At 33.0% G+C, this 12,322-nt stretch overlaps 1 protein-coding gene across 2 annotated transcripts; it reads right to left on the reverse strand.

The window, feature by feature from the left end:
• Positions 1–2,023: 2,023 nt before the first annotated feature.
• LOC114724666 (protein DETOXIFICATION 21-like) lies at positions 2,024–6,801 on the reverse strand. 2 transcript variants are annotated; one of them, XM_028911067.1, is made up of 9 exons: positions 6,775–6,801; positions 4,136–4,397; positions 3,436–3,974; positions 3,243–3,329; positions 3,096–3,152; positions 2,766–3,004; positions 2,559–2,677; positions 2,386–2,472; positions 2,024–2,283 (listed from the first exon to the last, which is right to left on the reverse strand). In XM_028911067.1, exons 2-9 carry the CDS (start codon positions 4,385–4,387, stop codon positions 2,227–2,229), a joined length of 1,437 nt encoding a protein of 478 aa, XP_028766900.1. In that variant the 5' UTR covers positions 4,388–4,397; positions 6,775–6,801; the 3' UTR covers positions 2,024–2,226. The 2 variants fall into 2 exon arrangements, with proteins under 2 accessions (XP_028766900.1, XP_028766901.1); XM_028911068.1 differs by lacking the exon at positions 6,775–6,801 and adding an exon at positions 6,189–6,205.
• Between the last annotated feature and the right edge of the window lie 5,521 nt (positions 6,802–12,322).

Below are 12,322 nucleotides of genomic sequence, written 5' to 3' on the forward strand. Positions count from 1 at the left end.
CTTCCGCTAAATCTAATCCCGTTGGTCATATCCACCAATTTTAGAGCCACTAAGCTGCTACCCAACCTTTTTTGGCTTGGCCAAAAGGAAAATTATTGTTATTTAAGTTAACCAAAAAAAAAGGGGGGGATTACTGATTAGATCTATGAGACATGCTCGTACTTTTCCGGTCATATATATAAGATTCTTATATTAGTGTGTATAAGGGTTTTATATTTAGGATTGAAAGAAAATTTAGCGCCCAACATGAGATTACCTCAAACCGGTCTGTACCTGAAAAAACAGTTTAACAGAAACAAGAAAATAAACCCAACAAATTCTTGTCCTGCCTGATCAACATAAAGATCCGACAACAACACAAAACAATAGGGGGATGAAGGGACCCTATTAGGTTGCGCGCGGATTTTGAACGATCTATACACTGCATAATGAATTAGTTATTTTTAAAATTGCCAACCACTTTAAAATATGAACAGATTCGCAAAAGAATATCTTTAAATTTCAAAATTTAAAATCAGTTCTACTTATTATATTTTAATAACAATTGACAACATTTGAAAAGCAAATAATAACACATTTTGTTAGTTATTTCTGATTTGGGGTTTTCAAATTTTAAAGGCATTTTTTGGGATTTTTCCAATTTTCATTTGCTTTTTTTAAAAAAATAAAAAGGGAAGATTTCAATTCATCAAAAAAGACTGTGCAGGAGAAAGATTTTACAGGAAAATTTCAAGGACAGAAAAATTCTTTACAGTGTGGTCAACTTTAATTCTAATGTCAGCAAGTATACTTTCAGTCATATAAGTCTCAGGGGTGAAAATATGATGGTTCCTGACTTCTCACAATTTCCAGTCAGTCTTGCAAAGCCCAATCTTTGAAGAAATATCCAAGCTTGAGTCACTCAATTTTTTGTTGAGCCAAGACACCACATCATTCCTGAAAAAATTGATGCACATGTCCTGAGTCACCTAATTTTTTGTTAACCCTGCTTTTGGTTTTTATTAATATTTTATGAACATATTCAACAATTAGAATTGTTATTGCCATGCTCGCGGAAAACAGATTTGTCGTCGTCTTTTTTTGTTTTGTTATTATTTTATTTCACTGGCTGCTGATAGAAACCGAACCAGGTAATCATGTATGCAATTTCTGGTCTACATTGGACGCATTTTCTTTTTTGAAAAAAACCAAAATTGACGCGACATCCCCAGTTACTACTTATATTTAATCAGCATTAGGTGTAAATTAATGCGAACCACACAAAATTTTCTTTATCTTTTTCTTTAAAAAGGAAAAAAAAATCAACCAAGCATTTTAAATTCACAGTTACATTTAACTAATAAGCATCATATCAGTATTAACATTTGTGGTAAACTTCAGTGTACATATCATTCTCGCTCTATATTGATAGGGATAAATTACAAATCATAAACCAAAACAATATAAATGAGGAAGAAACTCGAAAAAATATACACACAGGCACACGTATAAAGGGCAAGTAGCAATCTCTATTTTCTTCTTTCTTCTTAATAATTTGCAAGGAATTAAAAGCAAGGATCAATACAAATGTCCCATGAAAAGCTAGAGATGATAGGACGGGGTGTGTTAAGGCATTCAGAATCACGTTTATAGTCAGTAAAACGCAGGAGCATCCTCTCAGGGATGCTTCGGTGTTTTGCTGAAGTAAGCCACGTTTCTCAAACACGCACTAAGCAGATGGGCCAAAATGCAATTTTGCCATTTTATTCTTCAGTGTCCACCACAGCCCACTTCTTAACGCGACGCTTAGCAATCTCTACCTGTAGATTATGCAAATACTACCTCAAATTCTGCTATCAATTCATTAAATCGAAATTACTAATAAGCATCATATCTCGCTCTATATTGATAGGGATAAATACAATCATAACCCAAAACAATATAAATGAGGAAGAAACTCGAAAAATATACACACAGGCACACGTATAAGGGCAAGTAGCAATCTATCTCTATTTCTTCTTCTTCTTCTTCTTAATATTTGCAAGGAATTAAAAGCAAGGATCAATACAAATGTCCCATGAAAAGCTAGAGATGATAGGACGGGGGTGTGTTAAGGCATTCAGAATCACGTTTATAGTCAGTAAAACGCAGGAGCATCCTCTCAGGGATGCTTCGGTGTTTTGCTGAAGTAAGCCACGTTTCTCAAACACGCACTAAGCAGATGGGCCAAAATGCAATTTTGCCATTTTATTCTTCAGTGTCCACCACAGCCCACTTCTTAACGCGACGCTTAGCAATCTCTACCTGTAGATTATGCAAATACTACCTCAAATTCTGCTATCAATTCATTAAATCGAAATTCACAAATGATGCAGACTGAGTATAAAATACAAACGAGTCCAATACCTGCTTGTCCCAATCAGTTCTGTATGTGATGATAATGAGCACAACAGTTTGAACAAATGTTCCAAATAACATTCCTATCCAAATACCCTGCGAACCAGATCATTCAATATATCAGACTCTTTTTCCATTTTCTGGGAAGACAAAGTATGTCATATCATCAAATGATAGCTCACCTTCACTTGCAAATGGATGATTCTACCGAGCACAACTCCAACAGGGATCCCAATCAGATAATAACAGCTTATGTTTACATATGCTACGATGCTTTGCCAACCAGCTCCAATAGAAACTCCTTTTAACCAGCAAGGAAAAAAAGATATAGAAATGTAATGAATCCCATTTCCTATTATGTAACTGAATATGAAGAATGAAGATGTTACCAGAGAGCACGGGTTGGATGCTGTTCATTAACATCGAAAAAGCGAGCAAAGGTGACAAGTCCCCAACTGCCGCAGCCACCTCCGGGTTCGGAGTGAATATGTAAGCAAGCCTCTCCCTCAAGAACAGGAACACTATGAATAGTATGAATCCTATTCCAAATGATGTCATCACTGTCACCAGGATGGAAAATTTCGCAGCCCTTGGACTCCCTCTACCCAGCTCATTTGACACCCGCACACTGTAAAGTAAACCAAAATTCAGTTTCTTTTATAATTTATTGAGCTGATTTGAATGCTTCAAATTTTTTATGACTGTCAATTAAGTAGTACCTAGCAGCAGCAAAGAATCCAAGTGCTATCATCATTTCCCATCCGTTGATGTTGAGGCTGCAAAAGTATGGTGTTAGTTTTCTAGAGCAATGAAACAGTGGAATTAAGAAAGAATAGTAACAGTGGAGTTTGATGAGGTTGAGCTACCAAATGGACAGAGCATCAATGGCGACCTTGGCATTTTTCAAGTTCCCAGTTAGAAGCACCAAAATTGTGTTGTACCATAACTCAAGACTGAAACAATCACATGTAACTCAATGTCAGCCATTAGTCAATCAGCTGCTCATTGGTTCTGCATAATCTTAAAGATTGATGGTGTAAAAAATACTAGTGTCTTTACCACAGCATTGCTCCGGATGAAAGGGAAAGCTTGATTATAGGCCAGAGATCTTTGAAAGCCAAAAATGAGAAGCCCTTCCATGTATCAGGGCACTTGAGCATGACAAACATGAGTTGACCTATGTTGGGAACCCAGTATGCCAGAAGGGTTGATATCATTGCCCCATTGAGCCCTAACTTATACTTAACAGTCAAAAGCCACGACAGCAGAATGTGAATTCCAATAGAAAGTGCAGCTAGGTAGGCGATTATCATGTTCTTGCTCTGTGCTTGCAGGAACATCTGGCAGGTGAAAGACACGATGAAAGCAAATATCATACCTATCGCCCACAGAGAAACGCTCCCTGCTACTTCCGCAATACTTTTATCTTGGCCCAGAAACTCCAGAATTGGGGTGGTGAAGATGAAAATAGGAAGCATAATGAGTGAAGTCAAGAACAACACTATCCACGATCTTTGAAGATATATTCCTAGCATCTCATACTGTTTCGCTCCATATGCTTGCCCACAAAGAGTTTCCAGAGCACTTGCCATCCCCAGCTGCAATTCTCAATCCAGAACAGTTCCAATTCTGAGATTTTGATCTCAACATAAATTTCTACACAAGGGTACCATGTAGATGATTGGCTCCATAACCACAAGCATGATAAACAAGCTAAATTAGATTCTGAAGAAAAGGAAATGGAAAGATGGGTACTTACCAGTACACCATTAGCGAACCTGATTAGGACAGTCATGACGATGGCATAGGCAGCAAGTTCAATGGAGCCAATATGGCCAATGAAGGCTTGGCTAACAACTTGTATACCAAAGGTGGAGAATCTGGTGAATATGGCAGGCCCTGCCACCACCCACATTTTCTTGCTTTCATTCCACACCCTTTTGCTAAGTGGCTCTGCTTCCTCTCTGTCTCCTTGCCTTTGCAAGAGCCTCTCCTTTAACTCGTCTCCCATTTGCACCACTCTGGAAGAGATGCAAGTTAATACAGCTCGTGCATTGCAGTATTAGCATGTCAAAGAATGCGCTTCTTATATGAATGTAGTAGCGCAAGGACATTAGGCCTCTTCGTTCAGAGGAGAGGAAAGGCATCCTGTGACTTTCTCAGACCATTTCCTTTTGTGGTTTGTCCTTTTATCACAAAGTAATAGGCGTGGCGCTGTATTGGCTCCAGAAAACGAGGCACATTTATGATTAATGTATTTTAGTTCTTTTATTAAATATCAACAATAGTAAATGCGTAACCTGCCTTCTTCTTGGTTGGTTTTTCTATTTATTTGTAACCTGCCTAGTATCTTGTCTTGAGCTGAAGAATTAGGAACGGAATCGTTCACACCATTGCAGCACAAAGAATGAATAGAAAGCAAGAATCGAACTGAAAACAAGAAAGAAGCAAGGACGAAAGCGATAGAATTGGAACACACGCGTCCTTTGATGTTACTCTCTCCGTTCCTTATTATAAGAGACAAATAACCAAATTATATTGATAAAAAAAACAGTTAAAATTAGTTGAGGACAATTAATGTGTAAAAAGTATAATTTTTTTCCAACAATACCCCCATTAATAAGGAGAGAGAGTATGAAAGAGAACAATTAAATTATTAAAAGAAATAGAAGTAAAAGGGAGAAAGAGTATAAGTTGGAGACAAAATAAATAGGGGTAAACTAAAAAATCAACACAAAAAAGTAGAGACAACTTTTAAATGTCTCTTATATATAGAAACATGTCATAAGCATCAAATGTCTCTTATAATAAAGAACAGAAGGAGTAGTTTGGTACCTTAACTTAGACTTTGTTTAGTTCAATAAAGGGAAGGGGACGGGAGATGAATTAAGGGAAGGAGAGAGTATGAGTTTTGTTTGGTTGAAGGGAAAAAGAAGAGATGAGAGATTTTTGTTTGGTTTAGGAGGAGAAAGAAGAGAGTTAATTATAAGTTGACAAATATATCCTTATCTTTTTATTTAGATTTCTTTATTATTTTATTGTGATATTTATATCATAATTATTATTTTCTAATTTGTGAATATGAAAAAATCAGATAGCTTGAAACATAACAAATAGATTATAAATAAACATATATCAAAATAAATGTCAATAAAAAAAATTATAATCTTTAACATATTATATAAATTATAAATAAATTTATGTTATAAGTTTTAAACTATTCCATCTTTAATTACATAATGTGCTTAACCTCACATACTTAATTAGATAATACACAGAGTTTTATACTCTATGTAAAAGAATGAAATTGAGATAAATAAGTTGAAAGATCAGACAAGAGAAAAAGATATGAAAGATTAACGACAAAACATGTGGGAAATGATGAAATCAAGGAAAAGAAATATGCAGAAAAAAAAAAAAGAACCCCTGAAGAGTAGAAAAAGATCCCTAAAAAATAGTAGGAGCTAAAAAGAAAAAAGAGTGGAAAAAAAATTTACTAAAACAAATAAACTTGAAATATTATAAAACTAACATGAATAATTTATGAGATATAATATTTCTTTTCCTTCTAAAAACTCTTAAATTTGGACTAAAAAAAAAAAAAAAAGAGAAGAGGGCACTAAATGACAAAAAAAAAATTTCCCCCCCCCTCTATTTTTTTAAAACCAAACATAATTTCTCTTCTCCTCCCCTTTCCTCCTTCTAGAAACCTTCCAACCAAACAATGTCTTACTAACAGCTGTAGTTTGTAAAATCTAAGTAAGTCTGACTAAGTCGGTTGCCAATACTCTAACAGAGATGCAATATCATACCCAGCCTGTAGAGCCCATGGTTCTATGGTGAGTTTTTCCTATCTCTTTATTGATTTGCAGGTCATAATGCATCAGAATCCAAACATAGTCTGAACTTCTCCTTGGAAAGCTGCACTTAATTAAGTTGTGAGTCGTAAGAAAATTAAACCATTTTGTTTTCTCACATGTAGGTTCAGGAATATTGTTGATATTCCCAATTTAAAATTGCCAGATAATATTCAGTATGCCCTAAAGGGTCAAAACCTGGGCGGCGCCACTTCGGCCATGAACGCAGCCTCTTGAAACCGCCCCATGTTTTCACATGGCCACACTGAAATCACAAGCATTTAAGAGGGATGGCGACAATCGAAACAAACGTACGTTTCACAAAAACCGCGCGCACATCCTGTTGCTGATATGCTGCGGCGTAATTTTTTGGATTTTTTTGCTATTGGGCATGCCCGGAGGGGGTGGTTCTGCCCAGGCTCTATAGTACTATAGAAAATAGTCATAACAGGGAAGACTATATCGACATGAGTGTGTGTGAGGGGAACGCATTATGAACGACGGAACACAGGGATGAAGAAAAAAGAAAAGAAGAGCTTACCGGAAAGAAGGAATACGAGGGAAGGTAACAGAAAGTGTGTGCCGGGCGAGAGGCAGTGACAGAGACGCAAAGGAAACAACAACGAAGGGTGCCTTTTATGAGAGGCCATCGCTTGGTGGAGAGTGGCGGACACGGGTTTGGATTGAGTGACCGGCCTGTTCTTGTTGGCTTTATTGATTGTTAGCATAGCCCGTACCTTCCCGCATTCACCGTAATTATTAAATGTGGGTTTTCAAGGGTAACTTATTAATTAAATTTAATCTCGTTGACATATTATCCATCGCTTCTATATAAGCACGTGTGTGTATGTGTCCGCCTTTTGAGAGAATTTTGCGATCACAAACGTTAACGTAAGGCTACTTTGGGGTGTTTGGGTAGGAATTGGATTTTCTCCACTGCCCTTTCCATTCTCTTTCCCTCCACTACTTTTTTTTCTCTTTATAACTATTGGATCAAAACTCTAATGGTCTAGATTTAATAGTTTATAACATTTTATAAAAATAAATATTATGATAAAAAATAGATAAATAAATTTAAACTGTTAAAATCTAATCTGAATGATTCACAACTACATACTGTTATTATAGAGCAATTTTTTTAATTTTTTTATTACAATTGTAAACTGTTCAGACCAGTTTTTAACAGTTTAAATTTATTTATTTATTTTTTTAATAACATTATTTTTATAAGATGTTAAATCTGGACCATTAGAATTTTGATCCAATAGTTGTGAAGAGAAAAGAAGGGTAGCGAAGGGGAAGAGGAAGGTTGTGAAGAAAATCCAAATCCGTCTAAACGTATTCTCTTTCACAAATTTTCATATCCATACTTGGAAATCGCCATCCTGGAAATTTTTTTTCTTTTTTTTTGCCGCCTGTCCATATCCTCGTGGAAATAACGCTATCCTGGCTGTTGCACATTTTATGCCGCCTGTGCTCCACTAAGGGGGTGTTTGGAACACCCCATAATCACTTCTCAGAAACACTTTTTTATAAATCAAAACAAACTCCTTTATATATTTACTTCGTATTCCGTAAAAGCACTTCTGAAACCATGGTTTTGTTCTTATCCAAACACCCCCTAAATATGAGTCCTTTTCTAGTCTTTATTGAAATTGGACTAATGCTTCTGTGTGTTATCTCCGGTTTTTAATATAAAATTTGATTTGATTTTTATTTTGATTTTAAATATAAAATTTTAATTTATTTTATCTTTTATATTTATATAGTTTTTTGATATATTTTTTCTAATAATGACAGTTTTAGCCAATACACTTGATTAGCAAATATATTTTAAAAAAATAATACATATTTATTATAAATAACTAATTTAACTTTTTTTAATCTCTTCAAATTAATCAATTAGCTTTTATAATTAAGACTAAAAATACTATTTACGCAAGGAATTGGGGGAGTGGAACCTACGGGTGGGAGAAGGAATAAAATAAACGGGTGAGGAGTAGGGGTGAGTATTCAGTTTTTTTGTTTAGTTTTTAGTAATAACTAAAATAATCCGAATAGAGGGGTTTTTAAACATCAAACCGAAAACCGATTAACCAAACTAACCAAAACCGAATTATTTTGATTCGGGTAACTGATTAACCGAAATATATAAATATAAAAAGTGATTTTATATTAAAAATAATAATAAAACACAATTACAGCCATTAATTAATAAATATTTCATGGTTTAATGTGATTTATTATAATAATACTCATTATAACTATATTATTGAATATAAATATATTTAAAGAGTTCACATACACCCATATATATTTATTATAATAATATTTATTAAATATAAATAGATAATATATTTATTTTGGTTTTCGGTTATAACTGATTTTTTTTTTACTCACCAAACCAAGTACCGAAACCGAATTGTTAAAAAATAAAAATCGAATATATAACCAAAAACCGAATTAAAAAACTAAAATTAAATTCGGTTCGATTTGGTTTTCGCTTTTTCAATTACGATTCGATTTTAATCACCGTAATAAGAAGTAGTACTCATACGTCACGTCAAGTCAAAATTGGAGAGGGGTTTTGTTTTATTATATATTACTCATTAAACTCAATTTTTAAACAAAAATATGGAATATATTCATTGACCCTGCTCACAATTGCCTTCATCACATGTGAGTATGCTATCTTCTCCAGGTGAAAATGCCACGAACTTGATGGCATCCTTAACTTTTTTGTTGTGTTTATAAATTACATCATTAACTTCTTTTATATATTATCTTTTTCCTCGTTAAAAATTTAGAAAAACAGCGTGCTTAAAATCAAATGATGAATACTCTCATAATTCTATTTATAAGTCAGAAAAAGAATTTATTTATTATATTTATAAGTCACATCACCAATTTTTTTTATATAAATTCATCTTCGATTCATTATTTTATTTTTTAATTATACATATTAGATACGGTTAAAATTTAAAAGTCAGTAAATTTTCAAGCCAAATTTAACGTGGTTTAAAGCTTCTGCTGTGAAAATATTGAAAGTATCTTTACAAGAGTATACTTATTTAATTTGCCAGCAACTGATAAGAGGGTACCAGTGTACCACAAACTGTTATAAAGGGGGTGTTTGGGTAAGATTAAGGGGGTGTTTGGATAGAAACTAAATAATGGTTTCAGAAGTGCTTTTACGGTTTACGAAGTAAATATATGGAGGAATTTGTCTCGTTTTACCAAAAAGTGCTTCTGAAACCATAGTTTGGAGGTTGCCAAACACCCCTTAAAATCATGATTTCAGAAGTGTTTTTACAGTATACGAAGTAAATATGTAGATGAGTTTATCTCGATTTACGTAAAAGTACTTTTAAAAAGTGATTTTGGGGTTACCCAAACGGACTAGGATTCTCTCCACTACCTTCCCATCCTCTTCCCCTCCACTACCCTTCTTTTCTCTTCACAACCATTGGATCAAAATTCCAATGGTTCAGATTTAACATCTTATAAAAATAATGTTATTAAAAAATAAATAAATTTAAACTGTTAAAAAATGGTCTGAACAATTTACAATTATAATAAAAAAAATTGCTCTATAATAACAGTCTGTAGTTGTGAACTGTTCAGATTAGATTTTAACAGTTTAAATTTATTTATCTATTTTTTATCATAATATTTATTTTTATAAAATGTTATAAAATATTAAATCTGGACTATTGGAGTTTTGATTCAATGATTATGAAAAGAAAAGGAGAGTAGTGGAGGGGAAGAGGATGGGAATGGTAGTGGAGAGAATCTAATTCCCGCCTGGACCATTAAATAATTGAGAATCAAAATATGATTTGTCCTTTTCTAAACCTACTTTTCCTGGGGAGCCAAATCCACATGGTCTCGGTTGCCCCACGTCTCCCCTCTACAGCACTAGGCGGTGATGTGTCTCGGAAGTTTTGCCCTAAGTTATCAAATTATATACTATTTTTAATTTTTAATATAAGATTTTATTTGATTTTTATTTTGATTTTAAATATAAAATCCTAATCCATTTTGTCTCTCATATTTATACATTTTTTCTAAAGTAACCATTATTAACATTATAATAATGAGTTCTAGTCAACACACTTGATTAGTAAGGATATTTTAGAAAAGACAACACCTATTTAAAACAAATAACTAAGTCAACTTACTTTTTTAATCCCTTCAAATTAGTAAATTGGCTCTTATAATTAGGACGGGATATTATTTATCAGTGTGTTGAGTATCAATGTTTCGCCGGAGGATTTTAAAAATCTAAAAACACGCTGCAAGTTTTGTGGATGGAAATCGAATCATTGTGTCATCTAAAATGACTTTAATAACCCTACTTTTTGAAAGGGTCAAAAAAAAAAAAGGTTGGAAGAAGGTAATAATCAACTTCTTGTCAAGATTTAACCATCAATTGCTAAATCATCTTTAGCACACCTTCCAATAACTGGTCATTATCGTTGGCAAAACAAAACAAACAAACAAAAGCCTGGTCGTTATCTATGACAAGATAAGAGCCGTGGTTCCTTATGTTATTGCCGTACAAGTTGCAGCGATTAAACTATGAATTCCCATAGCCTAGGGTTGGCTTCCCTCTGCTGACACTGCATGCTGCCTGTCCGCTGCTCTGAAACGACCGTACTTTAATTTGGATGAGTGCGGAATGAGGCGCGCACGCAAGGAAAAAGGCCAAAAGCAAGGGAGCAGCCCGCTTCATAAATTATAGAGTAACCCCATTTTTGGCATGAAATATTAAACAAATAAAAAATAAAACTGTCGTTAATCTTTATGGATAATAAACACTAAGGTTAACACGTGGATTTAACAATCATGTTTTACCAAAAAAACAGCTGGCACCATTAATTTTTAAAGGATACTAAAACTAGACATAAACATTAAAAAGAAATGCTTTTTAATCACAGTTGTTTAAAGGCCTAACGTTAACAATTATAAAACCACCCTATTGCTGAAAAATTTGGTGGAAAACATAGGATAGTCTCATTAAAAAAAATCTAAAAATTATTAAACTTCAGATAAAAAAATATGTTGTTATTTGCAAGTTAAGTATAGTCAAAACTTATTAAAGTATAGGAAACAATCTTAATTCAGATTTAGTAATTTCTTTTTTTTTGGGTGAATTTTTCCAGAAAACATTGAAGGCGAGTACTGAAAATAATTAAAAAGATTGATAACAAATTAACTCAAAAAATATTTTAAGGTACATAATGCCACTTAATTAACTTTTTGAGAGTTAATGGTAAAGCCAAAGTTAAACTATTTTCAAGAGTATGAGATAAAATTGCACGAAATTTATTTTATTTTATTTTACTTTATATAATATAAAATTTATAAAAAAAATACAAGTTATTTATTATTACTTATTTTTTATATAAGAGTTATTTTGACATTCAATTTTGTCCTAAATATAAGATTTTAATTCACTTTGTTTTTCATATTTATTAATTTTTTAAGTTAGTCATTGTAACTGTACATATTAAATATTATATTAAATAGTTGTTCTAATTAATGGGTATTTTAAGAAAGATAATATCTATTTATTATAAATAACTTATCTAATTTTTTAAATCTACTCAAATTAGTTAATTTTTTTTTTTGCCAGCCAAATTAGTTACTTATTTTTTATATTAAATAGCCGTGATCGTATTTATTATCCCATGAAGAGTCAAGACAGTTTTTTTTTTTTTATTTCACACCAAAAATGGGGTTACGCTGTAATTTATGGACTTGGTTAAATCGCATGACTCAGCATACGGGGCCACTGCTCCCTTGCTTTTTTCCTCTTTCCGTGTGTTTGGGTCTCATTCCTTACTCATCCAAATTAAAACACAATCGTTCCAAAGGAGCGGAAAATAGTGTCAGCGGAGGAATATTGAACCCACCTACTCATCGACCCAAAAAAGTTTGGAGATGAGATAATAATTTATAATACTAAATGCCATTGGAAAAATATTTTGGAACATTGAATTGCGAATTAATTAATTTAGGATACTAAATGTACTAAAAATTAATTAATTTATGATACTAAATCTTACCATCTCAATAAGTTATTA

The sequence above is a fragment of the Neltuma alba genome, unplaced genomic scaffold, assembly GCF_004799145.2.
Source record: "Neltuma alba isolate B1F8T4 unplaced genomic scaffold, ASM479914v2 tig00012194_pilon, whole genome shotgun sequence".
In the NCBI taxonomy this organism is placed as follows: Eukaryota; Viridiplantae; Streptophyta; class Magnoliopsida; order Fabales; family Fabaceae; genus Neltuma; species Neltuma alba.

What these genes read in the sequence shown, in the direction of transcription:
- LOC114724666 (XM_028911067.1), bottom strand. Translation starts at nt 4,387, where the DNA reads ATGGGAGACGAGTTAAAGGAGAGGCTCTTGCAAAGGCAAGGAGACAGA. An exon ending in ATTGATGCTCTGTCCATTTG is followed by an intron (nt 3,153 to 3,242) that starts GTAGCTCAACCT and finishes ATACTTTTGCAG; the next exon opens with CCTCAACATCAACGGATGGG. An exon ending in TCATCCATTTGCAAGTGAAG is followed by an intron (nt 2,473 to 2,558) that starts GTGAGCTATCAT and finishes TCTGGTTCGCAG; the next exon opens with GGTATTTGGATAGGAATGTT.